Below are 16,186 nucleotides of genomic sequence, written 5' to 3' on the forward strand. Positions count from 1 at the left end.
GGGGCGGGCACATGCGTACAAGCTGCTCATCCAGGCGAACACCCCTCACATCTTAAATGAGCTTCATTTACCGGCAGCTGCTTCAGTCGGGCTGGGAGTTGCCGGCCTGCGCTCAGGCCGCCTTAGGGGGAGCCGCCCCCCTGCCACCGGGGCTGGCCAGCCCCGTCGGAGCCTGCCGCGCCCCACTCTAGATGGGACTGAGCACGGCGGAGGCTCTGGGCTCGGGCGGCGGAGGCTGAGCGCGCCCCGCGCGGGGGCGCCGGGCATGGCTGCGGGCGGGCGGGGGCCGGCCGAGCCGTAGCCGCGGGCCACAGCGCCCTCGCGGGGGGCCGCCGCGCCCGGCCGCGGCCATGGAGCGCCGGTGATCGCCGCCGCCGCGGAGTCGCCGCCGCGAGACAATGGCCCTGCACAAACTCTGCTCGGTGCTGGAAGGTAGGAGCCGCGGGCGGCACGGCGCCCTCCGCGGGAGAAGCTGCCCGCGCCCCGCCGGAGGGGAGATCGCGGTACCCCCGGAGGCGCCCCCGTCTCCGGCTGCCCCGGCCGCCCCCCCACCGCCAGCGGAAACTTTCGCACGAGGGACACGGGGCTGCTCCTCCCGGGCAGCTGCCGCCCGCCCGCGCTGCCCCACCGCACCGCGTCCCCGCTGGGCGGCTGGCGGGTCCCCGGCCCTGCTCTGCTCCTCGCGAAAGCCAGCGCTGCGGTGCCGGCGGCGGCTCGGGGCTGCAGGGCGGACGCTGCGGGGAGCCCAGAGCGGGGCCGTGGCGGGCCGGGAGCCCGCAGCCATCCCGGGCTGCTCTTGGCCCCGCCGGGCGCGGGCGGGCGGCGGGAGCACCTCGGCACCGCGGTTTGGGGGGGTCCCCAGGCTGCGGAAACGTGGGTCACGATGGCAGCGACCCTGCCCCAGTGCCCCGTATATTCCCGAGACATACCGAGAGCTTCCTACGCGCCAGTCTTTTCACAGTAAAAATACTCTCTCTGCTTTCCGAACTCTCCTGACGAGATGCCTAACAGTGATCAGGTTGTCATACTTGTTACCGGGAGCAAGATCTGTTTTCAGCAAGGTTTTCACAAAATCAGTCACCTGAGTCACAAGCTACTGCCTGACCGGTATTCGCCCTGTGCTGCTTTTCCGCTTGAGGCTTTTAAATCTTGTTTCTAACTTCTTTAGGTTCAGAGGTAAACAACTGAGGAAGGCTCCTCATCCTAGCATTTCTTTGTCTGTGGTATTATTTATACAGCTCGACAACGGGCGAGGGTTTTCTGTTAGAAAATAAAGCTAGATATGGGAGTTAACCTTGTGCCTCAAGAGATTATTTCTAGCATTCTCTATCTTCTTTAGCAATAGCAGACTTGAACCATCAGGGTTTTTTTTTTAATTAAATTATTCCATTAGGAAATTTTGGAGCATCTCCTTGCATTATTGAAGCCAACAAGGCATTACTGCAGAGTGGAGAACCGTTTCTGATATGCATTTGTGTCTTCCCACGGTATGAAAGTTGTAAAGAAGTCTGTTTTGAATCCAGAATGTTTCCACAGCCCATAAAATCCCATGTTCCTGGCCTGAAGGACAGATGTGTTGAGCGTTTATCTTATTTTTCATTTATTAGCATAATAATTCAGAGACAGAAGATACTTGCTCTCAATAAATGCCTGTCTTTATATATAGGTGTTAACCATCTGCTGAGTTTAGATAACATAGGAGCATAAGGCTTACATGGGGGAGAAAAGGCATTTAGATTTTTTTTTTCCTACTTCCTCTTTAAGTAACATAGTTAAATGCTATAAATCACTATAAACCAACCATAAATTACAACTGGCGTTTCTATTTCTTTACTTTCTACATATGCAGATTTAATTACATTTCAGAAATACGTGATTGCTGCAAATTTGACTGTACAGGTTTTCTCCTGAACAGACCTCATGCCAATCTTTTATAACCACACTAGTATCCAGGTAAAAAGACCCTCTACAGGAAGTTTTTTGTATTATTCATAACCTATAAATTGCACAAAGCCACTAGTCAATAAGCTGTTAGTATTCTAAATGCATCACTTGCCATGACTACAGAAACAACCTATCATTACTTAGCATCATACACTCCCTTTTATCTCTTCTTCACTAGAAGTCTTCGTATAGTCCGATTATTACATCTAATCAGAAAGAAAAAAATATTCCTATAAATAGACACATAGATTTAATCCCAAAAGGAAACTGTTGGGAATAACATTCAAAGTAAGCCTCTATATTTTACAAGTTGCATCTTAAATTCTGCATGGAAGCTCTACCTACGGTGGCAGTAATTTTTTTCTCTCCATACAAATAGCTTTGTGTGCAGAACTGGGAGAGTTCTGCTAAACCATATATGAAGTACCATGAAGCTCAGTATATTGTGAAAAGTCTTATCTTTTAATAATACTGAAAAACAGTTTAATCTTCTGTTCTTAACATGGAATGCATATATACATTTCTGTCATCCTCAAAGGTTACATTTTTTGGCTGTATACCTCAGGGCAGAAGAGAACCCATCATACTCACTGTGTGGCAATTCAAATTTCTTCTATTACACGTGTTCAGAACTACTCTATGTTCTTCCTCAGATATCAATAATAAGGGCTGATTTAAATAAACATCTTAATATAATTCTTATTGCCTCTGTCCATAGTGTTCAGCAAAACTTTTAAAAGTCTCATCCTGAATCCCATCATCTTACATTGATTATTTGCTCTTATCCAGATCTACCAGCCAGTAGTGCTGATTGGAAGCGATGATGGACCACAACAGCACTGAGGTTGCAATAGCTGCAGGTTTTGCTGAAGTGGAGCCCAGCCAATGCCCCTCTGCTTTCTGAGTGGTCTATGAAACCTATGGGAGGCCAAGGTGCTTGCTGCGTTTTGGTTGTTGAAAGACAAAGCCTTTTCCTCCTGTCTTCAGTTCTCAATGAGATTTTAAATACACTAGAATCATTCTTTAATCCTAGCACAGCTTGCAAAATGCAACTGCTCTACAACAATAAAGCATTATAACCTTCTACTTCATAAGAGAGAAAAGCAGCTGCTTTCTTAATAAAGCCATGTTCCTGTTATGCTTTGGAAGTAAATATATCTGTGTTGAATTTCCTCATATCTGCTATTCCCCCAAAATGTGTTTGCTAAGAGCTTGTTCCCATTCTTCAAATATGCTCCCTCTTTCATTTCCATATGCTATTATTTGGTTAAAAAAACCCCACAAACTCTAAATTTGTACATTAGTTTTGGACTATTTCAGTTATTATATTGGATTAACTTAAAAAGCCAAAAAGAGAATTCTGTAGTTTCTGTCCTGATAATTCAACAAGCAGCCAGGGCTAGAACCAATTACTGCTACTTCTGGAAAGTCGACATTCCCAGCCTTCCAATGAGCTACAGAACTATTTCCAACTCTGGCAGGTTGCAAGAATGTGGAGTACTATGATTAACTTCCTACCATTCTGCTCAGCCCCCTCATTTGCATTTTGGCATGTTTTTAACAGCTAATTTCTCACAAACAAGTAGTGTTAGGAAGTAATGCTTCCTTCCACACAAAAGCTAGGAATTATGGCCTCCTGTTTCCAAAATCAAAAGGTGTAAAAATGGCCCAAAAAGCTGAAAACAAGCAGACAAAAAAGGTAATGTAAAAATCTGTTAATGATTTCGTGATTTGTCCACTGAAATCAAAAGCAAAGTACTGACTGTAGAGGCTACAGTGACCCTAACAAAGGCAGTATCAAGTATAAGTCAGAATTTCATTTTTTACTTAAAAACAGGATCTACTTGCAACCTTTCCTGCTGCACTCAAAAAAAGTTAAGCACCAAACAGGTTGCACTGCTAAGCAGTTAAGCAGAAGTAACTCAAGTAACTGTAGAATAGGATTCAAAAAGCTTCTGTGTTATAAACAAGGAAAGTATTTGGTGGTATGTGTTATGCCTTGCTATTAATACCTATACAAACTTAATATGCAAAATGCAGTGCTCCCAGAGTAGCGTAACTTCAAACACATTAACTCCCTAGTTTTCCTAAGACATAGTTGACAATGACCACTAAAATTTTTACAGAACAAGTTAGTTATAATTACATTGATATTAATAGAAAAGTTCAGTGTATAAATCAGGCATATAGTTGTAGCCGGAGTACAGAATAACACTGGATTGAAGCTAAAGGAGCTATTAAATTATGTATCCCCATCTAATGAAAAAGCTAAGATTTTCAGCACCTTCCCTAAGGTTTAATTCACGGAGAGAGATTAGACAGAAAAATTACCCCAAAATGAAACTTCATAAGCTATTCATCATTTATGAACCCGTCAGAAATTCACAATATAATTCATTGCAGGAATGGTGAGGAGAGCTGATAAACATCTGCAATTATACCAGAAATTGCACATACTCTTGTACACATTGTTTACATACAAAACAGGTTACACTGTAGTGATGGACATGCTTATCTGGACTGAAGCAAAATCTTAATTATAGTGTCTTGGATACAGTTGGGGTTCTAGCACTGCAAACAAGCTTGCTGCTTTTCTGCCTTACATACTCCAATTTGTTTTTTAATTAATGAAGCACTTACAGTCTTGGACAACTTAAATAGCTTTCTACCTCTATTGATATATGACTGACAACTGCCACCTCAAATACTGCAAGTGATCGGGGTGGGGGAGTGTAAATTTTTCAACAAAAAATCAGCAGGTAACTTTTCAGGAAAAAATTCCACATTTCTTTCAGCTTATCTTTGTGCTTCACTCCATTGTCTGTTATTACAAAGCTGACCCGCTATGCAGCAGGAAAGGACTGCCAATATGTTAACAATACATTTCACAAAATCTCCTTCTTTAGCATACAATAAAATCCATGAACAGAGTGAAGTCTCTTTTTAAGAGACTGAGAGTGAGGAGCTAGAAAAAAAAAAAATTATACTCTGTACACAAGTTGTTGTCAGACATGACAGAAGACAGCAGAACTTTTAATATTAATTCCATAATAGACATTCCTGAAAAGATTTTCACTGAAAAATACACTATATTGATAATAAAGAACAAGAGATGAAGAAGTTTGGTACAATCTGATCTATTTTTAAGTCAAAAGTATCACTATCCAAGTGTTCTAGGAATAAGTAATCTCTGGGAAAGATGTATTCAGAATAGTCATGTACAGCAGGATCAGTTCTGTCAGCTACAGGGAAACCATCTGAACTTTAAGTCAATGTATATATTTTAATAAGGTTTTTGAAACCCCTCATCAACATGGTTTGCACATGAAGCCTTCTCATCAGTCTCTTGCTGCACACAGCTTGGAGATGAAAAAAGATCTTCCATATAAAAAGGAAAGCTTCTATTTTAAAAATGAAGGATATTCTTCAGGCAGAAGTTTTGCTGGCAGACATACCCAGGAATGGATTGTAAGTAACAGGATGTGCAGCAACTGGTAAAACGAAGCAGCCCACAGCTACTTACACATTTCTAATGGAGGAAGGGATCAGAAATGTTAAATGTTTTGAGCAAACTTGGAGGGGACTCTGTCAGTCCCTCCAAGCATGAATTGTTCTGCAGATATTTTGATCAAAGGCACGTGGGAGAACTGCATTTAATTCCTGAATCAGTTAACCTGGTTTCTCTGCAGAGATATGGACTCCCAATTTGTTTCTTTGGCAATATTAAAGAGAGGAATTCCTACTGGAAACAGCTGGAGTGAGATGAAACAATCTGAGAATAGACCTGAGTGCATTCAGATATCCTGCTGGCATGCTAATGGCTAACGAGATTTGGATCTTAGGAAGGCGCTAGAGTCACTGTTAATAGCTGGTGAAGCCCACTTCTGCTGTCAAGCTTTTGTGAGGAGGATTAAAAATGGGTTGGCAGCTCCACTAGCATGCTCTGGGTAAGACTTACAAACAGCTAAAATATGTCTTGCCAGATGCACACCTTCATCTCTGTTACTTTATTCCGTGGCAATCCTGCAGTATATTCCAAGATGAGGAAATCACCAGAGCTGTTAATAGGCGAAGTTATAGGTAGCCACCTTAACTGCCCTTTGATACTCATTTTACCAATCTGCGAATGTCCTGTTGAGACCGCAAGAGCTTAGGGAATATATATGGAATATGATCTATAAGAGCATGTGGGATTCAAAAACTGCTGTTTTCATCCTCAGCAATATAATTGTTTGCCTAAAAAAGCAGCAACAGATGCAATCCAGCATTCCTTTTATCAATTAGCAAATGTCACCAAATGCTAGGAAGGGAGAGAAAAATCTCATTCCCTGGAATTTACAGTTTGTGTTTCTGAGCTAAAAATGGCTTGAATCAGAAATGCACTTAATTAGCTTTCTGAAAGAAAAGGAGCTGACCGTCCACACAGAAATACATAAAATCCAGAGTGTCTGTTTTCCTTCCCCACTTTACCTTCTCTGTCTGAATTGCAGAATTTCTTTACAAGAAGACTGGTCAATCACTTTGAATTTATACAGCATCTAACATCATGGGACCCTACACTTGATCAGAGTCCTTAAAAGCAACCAAAACACATATAAGTAATTCATGTTGTATATATAATCTTGGCCAGAGAATAAGATAGGATATGACATCACAAATGTCCCCACCAAATTAGGAGCTAGGTTTAAGAATAGCACACAGAAGAGGATTCATTCCCATAAGGCAAAACATAGTATATAATTAAGATGAAGCATTTGTTACTCTAGGCTGTATCTGCCAGAAAGAAGCAGGCATCCTGGCAAGATTTTCTAAGATGCATGACCTGTGTATTGCCAATTACTGTCTATTTGGACTATATGTATACAAGGTCTGCCTAATCCAGGGAGTACAGCACAGAGATAAAACAGTGAATCCTGCTTTAAGCAAAGTCTGTCATCTTTATCCCTAGGATTCTGACTACCACTATACTAAGAATGTGTAATACTCTAAATGATTAAGTCTTTATTTAAAAAAATGGTGGAATTTTTCACTCTGTTTCTCAGTTGTGCATGACTGCTCCCCAGTTTGATATTCAGCTTGCCCTGCATGCATAGATCCCCCACTGTCATCACTGAAGACAGACACTGCTCTCAGAGCCACACAGCAAATCTAGTTTGTTTTCTCTATATGTGAAGATCCCTAGAGCATGCAGAAAAAGCAGAGGAAAGACATACCATAGGGAGTTCAGAGCAGTACTGTATCCCATGAAATCTGAAGAATGCATCTTGCCAGAAAGTACAAGCATATGTCACATCTGCAGCCTAAAGCACTTGTTTTTCTAAGCAACACACTGATTTCTGAGTATTGGGCTGAGCACCCATTTACTATAAAACTAACTATATTATTCTCATTTTTAAAGAGAAATAGGAGCTACTCATTTGTAAATCTCTCTATATATACTTCAGTACACAAATTAACACTTTTTTTTTGCAGCTCAGATTCATTTTAGAGAATTTTAAGAAATACCAGCAAAGAAAAACTTAACTCCTGCAAACAATGCATGGTTTATTACACCAGTTCAGGGGATTCTTTTATATTATTCCATAAGCCTATTTCAACAACAGAATAGTAATAAGAATTTGCAATGTATGGTTAGTGTCTTCACTCTTAAAAATTTATACAGCTGTCTGCAGGCTATGTGATCTAAAATATTTCATGCAAAGAAGTGAAGAAAATGAAAAATCGGTTCTTTTAAAAACAGAGACAGAGCTTGCTGCTTTTTCTTTATTTCTATTTAATGTTCACATAGGTAAAAACTATCAGATCTTTATATGGTAGTACAAAAATATGCACCATAATTCGTGGAATAAAAGTCTGTAGCAAATACCAGATTCATGAATAAAAGAAACCCCTCTTAATCTGTCTGCTTCAGTGGCTATGCTGCTGTTGGCTTAATGATAGCCTCTTCTACAGTGTACATATCACGAAGTAGAAGCTCAATATAAGGTGCAGAAGCACTAACCTCTATTATATTTACCAACTAAATATCTCTAAGTGTGTAAGGTCAGTCTCCCATATTTCAGTGTCCTCTAGTAGAATTCTCACTACACTGCTCCATTAAAAACAAAACAATCAAACCCACCCTTCTATCCCTTTGATGTTCAATGGAGTCATGCAATCCTGCATTGTTTGTGCTGTTGCTTACATTAGCAAGCCACGTTCAAGTGGCATTTTTAGATAGATACTAGTTCTGCTTCCTGTACCATAATAGAATATGGAGCTAAGGCTAGAGTTATCTTTCATCCACACTGAAGAACAGTCATGTCACAGTGATACGTAATAGACTTTAAAAGAGGAAAAAAGAAGGAGCAGAGGAATACTGTGTCCCATTGCAAGTTCAGGTGCAGTATAACTATTGGAATTTCAATTTATCAGAAATAACAAGATCATTCTTCATCCTTCTGAAAGTGCTATAAGAATTCTAGTGAAAGTAGTTCGGTATCTCATGTCTGTTCTAATTGCTGTGACTGTGTCCCCGCATGCAGTACCAGGACACTCGTTCAGCACTAGCTCTCCAGTGCACCATCCTACAGGGTCTGTCTCTTCTCTAGACACTTCCTTCCTTCTTACTGACTTGTATGGTCCAAATTAGTCTTCGAGATTTGAAAATATTTTTCCAGGAAGTCGTATGCATTTAGGACACCAAGTGATTGCTTTGTTGTTTTTAAAATGCACACAAAAATGGGTTAATGGAAGCAGTCTAAAAGGTCTAAAAATATCCTGACTGATTTTTTTTCCCTTCTTTCTTTTCCTTTCATCCTGAACATTGATAGGCCTTGTTTTCAGCCAAAAAGCTCCTGTTTGCTATCCCACGTTATACTGTGTCATGTAAATGCATGCAGTTTAAGGCAATACTACCTCAGGCATCCTTGCCCAGTACTCTCGGGAAGAACAGATATAAGTCCTCTCTCCACCTTTTTGCTAGCAATGTCACAGAGATAAGGACAACACACATACAGAGTATTAGTCAGAGACACCTCGTTTCTTTATCGTACCATCACCCGGGATAAAAGTAATGGGAAAGGAAGGCTCTTAAACATTTGCTACCTAGACTGCTTTGAATACATCTTAAGGGTTGTTGAAAGCGTGAGAAGGATAGGCATTGCCAGGCAAAGGCAAGAGATGGAAGAGATTAAAAATGAAGAGGATGAAAAGGGCAGGGAACAAAGAGAAGGTGGCCCATAGTTACTATATCTACTCATCCATATAACATGACAAAAGAAAGATAGTAAGACAAATATTCAGCCCATTTATCTTCTGTAATTGCCTGCATATCCATGCTGTTCTGCAGGAAACATGCACTGTTCTTTTGCACTTACACATGCATACACAGCTCTGGACTATTTACAGAAATGGCACAGGCTTTAGTGAAAGCCAGTCAGATTTTCTGAAGTTCTTTTAGGAGGCTCCTTTCTGTATCCGCATCATTCTAAGAAGGGAAATCACTAGTTAGTGTAACTGAACACCTATTCTATCTGTACAAGAGAGCACAATCACTGAAATAAACATAGATGCTTACTGATATTTTCAAGGTGAAAAAGAAAAAAAAAGGTATACTGTAGCAGTGTTAGCCATAGTAGATAGCTGTACTAGGGAAAAAACGAAAACAAACGAACAACTCCCCAGATTTCCCACTGTTACTTGAAAGTGACTATCTGCATTAGTTTTGTTAGTCATTAAAGTATTTCTTACTCATATTTCTGTGTTTGTTTGCTTTAAGAAAAAAAGACAAAGCCCATTTCACATTTCAAGAAGCAGCACAACAAGTTACAAAGAGATTGCTATGTCCTTGCAAAATAGAGGGTGGGCGTAGCACATCTTTAAGAAAGGTTAATTCAATAGAAGAACATACTGACACATGATTTATATAGGATTGTGGAAACTGCGTTTACTTTAACAACAAAAGCCATCTTGGAAGTGTTGCTCCAAAATCAGTGTAGAAAAAAAACAAAGAATATACACAGACAACTTTATAACCACTATCAAGATTCTCTGTTAGGGACAAGCGATCTCAGGAGTACAAGTGCATTATAAGTTCATGCACTTAAACTCAGATCTTTGAGTGCACAGTTTAAACACAGAAGCTGCAAAAATAAACTGCAAATAATTTTGAAATAGTTGCATCTATATAAGAAATATTAAAAACTAAAAAATATCTGAAAACTAATGTCAGTCATATGTTAATAAAGATGGGATATTTGTTTATTTTATTTGCTGTAAAGACTAGTGAATATCCGTAACTTGAAAACTAATAATGGGTACTAGATACTTTCTTTTGAAGGATGAATTTTCAATCTAGGGTGAGTCAGCAATGATTAATGATCGATACTTTGTATTGGGATAATGACAGTTAAGAAGTATATTTCTGGTATATTAATATTGATGAAAATACGGAATTATTGCAAAGATGGAAATTGCAAAACTACCTAAGTCTTAACTTACTGTCTCATAATCTATCCCTAAAAATCAAATAAGCTTCTAGGAACACAACATTTGTTTGCAAGACACCCACAGTTGTAAACTCGACTTACAAGGGAAAAAGCAGTTGTTGGTAAGGAAAGTCTCATAATGATATACAATCTGTTTTAAAATGGGTAGAGAGAAGAAAGGGTGGCAGAAACATACATAATAAAACACAGATGCTAGACGGACACTTTCAGGGGCAGACTTTGATTCCTTTTGTCTTTCCCCAAATAATAATAGATATATTATGTAGATGATGTAGATGATACATTACAGTAGCATTTAGATGAGTTCAGTCAAGATCACCGTAGATCACAATCCCTGTATGCTCACTCTGGAACTCTCTAAAGGACTGAAAGTCTAACAGCAACACAGGGAAAATCACAGACAGAGAAAATGCCGTTTCAGCACGAGCCACTAAAATGCCTGAGCAACAATAGGGGAAAATTGGGGAAATAAAATGAACTTCTTGAATGTGAGAATAAAATTCCTACTGAAATCTTTTTTTTCCTGCAGTGGTAAGGCCATGCCTGTCTGACTTAGTATTAAGTAGATTAAGAACATGGGAAAGGCCACACCAGGTCAAATCAAAGGTCAATCTAGTCTGGTGTCTTCTTTCACAGAGATGTAAAAGCAGAGGTCTCAGAAACAGTATAAAAGTAAAGCAAATTATATTTGTCCCAAATATTATCCCAGACTTCCAACAACTTATGGCTTAAGGGGTTTCTGAAAGAGAATTTTCTGCCTTAAGGATGCATTATGAAGTATGTCCATTAAAAAAAAAAAATCTTCATTTACTTTGAACATGCCACCTGCTAGCTTTGTCTGATACCCGCTGGTTCTTGTATTGGAAAAGACAACAAGTAGTTGCTCTCTATTCGCCATCTCAATGACACTCATGATTTTGTAACTTGTATCCTATCTCCCCTCAGCCAGCTTCTGTCCAGGGCAAAGAGTCCTAGCCTTAGCTAGTTCTCTAAGATATGTGTCCAGAATTGTAGAGATACTCAAAACGGAAGCAAATGAAAGACTTGAAGAGTGGCAGAATTATATACTCTGTTTCATTCTCTTTTCCCTTCCTGGTAATCCCTAACAATTTGAGGAGACAAAGCATTTTAGGAAAATCTGGATGTTAAGCGTGCTTTAAAACTGTTGATAAATAGTGGAATATGGAATCTTTAATATATGCTGTTCAGACAACTTCTTGGGTGCAACGAAAGTGTAAACATAACGGAAAGGCCAAAAGCAAAACCATCTAGACGACAGCTTCTTTTTAGGGAAGGAAGGAAGGAAGAGGAAGGTTGGGGGAAAGCATATAACAAAATATTTAACAGATCCAGTATTTAGTCGATTCAAATCTAGAAAATGCCAGTATGTACCAACACCTGAGACGAACACAACACTTCAGCAAACAAGAGTGCTTGCAACAGTGTACATCCTAACAGTATCCACATCCTAGCTGTTGTCACTGCTCAAAGTCTCTCCCTTGTTAGAACTTGTATCTGCTCATTTTCTACTGCCACATCATTTGCAGACATCACTAGTATTGTGGCAGCATCACAACAACCAGTCTTGCAAGCACAGTTTTGTAGTGCTCCTGAAATCCATGCAGGGATAAGACCATGCAGTGTCTTCTGTGGTCCTGATGAATTTCTTGGAAGCTGGAGAACTCTTTTGTACATGTTATGTATATGGAGTTTTAGAATAAATATGGTTCAATACAGCAGTGAAACATCTCATTTCAGGATATAAAAGTTATATAGAAGATAGATACCATTTAATTTTATAAAATACTTGCAAATTAGTAGATACTCTAGAAAATATTCTTAAACTCCCCTCAAACAACAAATTGCAATTCTCATACACGCTTTCTTAAGGAACCTGGAAGAAAAACTGACAGTGCACTTAGACTGCATTGGTTTTCTAAAGTTGAAATTTTAAGAAAGCACATAAATGAATTACGTATTTTTGTATGTTCTGAGTTGTTTTGGTTAGTGATTCTAGGATTTGCATGAATCAAGACTGCAGAAAATGGTCTATAATTTTGATGAAGTACTGATGTTTTTCCTGTCCAATTTCTCTCACCAGTGTTGCTAGTAACAATCCTTGTAGTGGAAGGGATTGCCATTGCACAGAAGACACAAGGTACAATTTTGGTTTGATGATTTTCTTTCAAAAAATGTAACCGTTTTATAATTTTTAATTAAGCAATACAAGTGAAAGAAAATATTTGTGTTCCAGTATTAATAGCTCTTGAATTACCAATATGAATTCCAGTATTTTCCATTTTCCCCCTATTTATTGCATTTTTTCCCAACTGAACAAAGCCATCCAGTCACAAAGGACACATAGTTAAAATTCTATGGTTTCAGACCTTAAAGGTGGAAAAAAACACCATGGAAATCAATGTTTTCTGTTTCTGACAACAAATAGTCCACCCTCAAATATTTTTGAAGCCTGCTGAGTGCAGAAGGCATCAGTTTCACAAACCTTATTTTCTCATATGTGGGATTAACCCACAAATAGGAGAGAAGAATTCCTTGAACTGACACCTACAGAATTTCCTTGAACAATTTCTGCAGGAGAGGCTAAGTTTTCACCCCCGTAAATCAAAAAGCTGCCAAGATACCAGTGGAAGGTGATGTAATTTACTGGAGATAGCTAAGACCTGTATCAACATGGATTCCCTCTCAAAGGTCTGCAAAGAAAAACTGCATAAATATAAATAACATTATGAGAGCTCCCTGTGAGATTTAGGAAAAATCTAGCAGAAACCACATATCCTGTGTCTTATTCTCTCCAGTTCTGCTGATACCAAGGAGAGAAGGGTCAAAGGTACTTAAGAATAATGTAAGAGAGATCATACTATTCCCAACTCCTTTCTCCTTGGATAAGGAAATCTGAACTAACAAAGCTCCTGTGAATGGTCTAGGGTGGTGCACTAGTTTAGTAATCTGCATAATCTCAGTCAAGGGTTATATTTCCCTGTGCATCCCGAAGACCACCTTTGATCTTAAATGAGACCTTTAGCTACCAGTGCAATCTACCTATTGCTAGTAATTTGATTAAGTACCATTGCTGTATTTAGTGTATTTACATGTTATAATTCATTCTCTTGTAAGTATTCTGTATTCCAACAAATTATTGTAAATAGATATTCAGTCTAAGGGCCATGTACTTCAGTATGCTCTGGAATCAGGGCCAAAAATAGTAAAAGCTAACAAATATTTTGGATTATATTTGCATAGGAATGGAGAAGACATAAGCCATAAAATAATGCTGCTGTATTGGTAGCCACTGTGACTATTTGACTTAGAAAGAAGAGCATCAAAAAATCTAAACTGACTTGGGTAAAAAAAATTACTCCCTCTCTTCCCATCCCAAGATTACTGGACATATTCGATATTCAAAAACTGTGATCTCTTTAGGATATACCACATCACTAAATTAAATATAAGATTTTCCTAGCTAGATATTAATAAGTGGCATATAAGAGGGTTTTCAACCAAAATAAATTACTTTCTTCTTTTATAGGATATATGCGTTTTGTCAGTGTTTTACTTTTGCAAAATCAAATTTGCATGCTTGCAGGAGAAATTTATTTGATCACTTTTTTTTCGCTTAAGGTGGGCAAAATATTGGAGTGAATCGCATTCCTCCTACCCAGTGTGACAATTGGGTACGGACAAGTAATGGAGGACATTTTGCTTCACCAAACTACCCTAACATGTACCCACCAAATCAAGAGTGCATCTATATCTTAGAAGGTACATGCTGTATTTCTGTTTTCTTGTGTTGTAATCTTACTGTTAAATGGATAATCTTGGACTGTTAAAACTGTGTCATTTTACTATACTGTCAAGTATTGTATAGCCATACTGGCAATATAATCAATTCTGCAGTCATTTGGTTGAGCAACAAGCTAAATTTACTCTCTGAAGTAATAATGACAAATTAATAGAAAATGCAAACATTCAGGAATTAGCTATATGGAATAAGACATACCCTCACAGCCAGAAAAAGATCTACTGTAATCTATGAAAGCACAGAACTATTAAGATAAAAATTGTAGCTTGTTATCTTACTATCACTTCCAATATTGCTGATAATAAACTGCAAAAGATGGTTGAAGACTATATGCTGTCTATTTCACAAGCAGATAATCTTTATGCTCTCCTTTATTAATAAAAAAAAGACACATCTGACTGCCATAGCGCTGTACTAAAAATATGGAGATTTGTTAGCACTGCTGAGGTCTAATTATTTTTTCCTCTTATTAGAATGCACCCAAAACCCACTGAAGTCAGCTAAAAACGTTAGTCAGCTTAATCATCAGATTCATATCAATTAATTGAAATATTTCAAGTAATATGTTTCAGTGAGTTTTTATTTGTACAGTATAGTACTGGGTCATAGAGATCCTCATTTTTGCTTGTATGCATGCACATCTGCAGTTTTGCATCTTCCCTGCCAGTGAAGGCACTGGAGAGCAGATATCCTGTCCAGCTTCAGAGTTCGGACATACCAGATCCATTGCTGGATCTCCCTTGCACACGGCAGTTTCCACGGGGCACGGAATTGGTTTCCACACCTCAGTCCTCGCCATTCTTACACAGAAACATTATGGGCACCTGAGTGAGACAAAGGCCCTCCATAATTTCTAGCTAAGATATGGTCCTTCCTGCAGACCACTGCCAATATGTGCAAACAGCTATGAATGTTTTTAACTCATGTATAAGTACGGCATAAGGTCTAAACAGAGTGTTAGAAACATAGAAGTAAATCCTTTTTGCATGCAGAAGCAGCAGACAGCATGTGATTCTTTAATGCTGTCATTCCAATTAGTTCTGAAAGTTCACGTAGCTCAATAGATAACAAGAACAAGAAACACTAAAGCTATTCATACAATATATGAATATTGTATGGTTCCAAACTACAGATGTGAAAGTCCAGTCACAAAGTAGCCATAGCTGCATCTCATCAGCGGTCTGATCCAAATCCTGATGTTAGGCTGTCACTGGTCAGATTTACCAACATCTGCAGTCACCTGCCTATTAATAATATATGAGAAACATTTACACTTCTCTGAATATTCTAATAAAAGATGTCTCCTGCCAAAGGATCTGCAAATTTGGGCTTAATGTTTAGGAAATATACCAGTGAGTAGTTAGAATCATAGAATCATAGAATCATTAAGGTTGGAAAAGACCTCTAAGATCATCGAGTCCAACCATCAACCCAACACCACCATACGCACTACACCATGTCCCTAAGCGCCTCATCTACACATCTTTTAAATACTTCCAGGGATGGTGACTCAACCACTTCCCTGGGCAGCCTGTTCCAAGGCCTGACCACTCTTTCAGTAAAGAAATTTCTCCTATGTCCAGTCTAAACCTCCCTTGGCGCAACTTGAGGCCATTTCCTCTCGTCCTATCGCTAGTTACTTGGCAGAAGAGACCAACACCCACCTCGCTACCACCTCCCTTCAGGTAGTTGTAGAGCGCGATGAGGTCTCCCCTCAGCCTCCTCTTCTCCAGACTAAACAACCCCAGTTCCCTCAGCCGCTCCTCATCAGACTTGTGCTCCAGGCCCTTCACCAGCTTCGTTGCCCTTCTCTGGACACGCTCCAGCACCTCCATGTCCTTCTTGTAGTGAAGGGCCCAAAACTGAACACAGTGTTCGAGGTGCGGCCTCACCAGTGCCGAGTACAGGGGCACGATCACCTCCCTGCTCCTGT

General features: G+C 39.6%; 1 protein-coding gene across 1 annotated transcript in view; it reads left to right on the forward strand.

Annotated features, from left to right (window-relative positions):
- Positions 1-321: 321 nt before the first annotated feature.
- Positions 322-16,186, forward strand: part of NETO2 (neuropilin and tolloid like 2) — a 34,342-nt gene continuing 18,477 nt past the window's right edge. The window contains exons 1-3 of the mRNA XM_075160721.1: positions 322-432; positions 12,535-12,591; positions 14,073-14,213. Coding sequence (XP_075016822.1) covers positions 399-432; positions 12,535-12,591; positions 14,073-14,213 — 232 coding nt within the window. The 5' untranslated portion in view covers positions 322-398. The remainder of the gene's footprint in view (positions 433-12,534; positions 12,592-14,072; positions 14,214-16,186) is intronic.

The sequence above is a fragment of the Calonectris borealis genome, chromosome 12 (genome assembly GCF_964195595.1).
Source record: "Calonectris borealis chromosome 12, bCalBor7.hap1.2, whole genome shotgun sequence".
Taxonomy (NCBI): domain Eukaryota; kingdom Metazoa; phylum Chordata; class Aves; order Procellariiformes; family Procellariidae; genus Calonectris; species Calonectris borealis.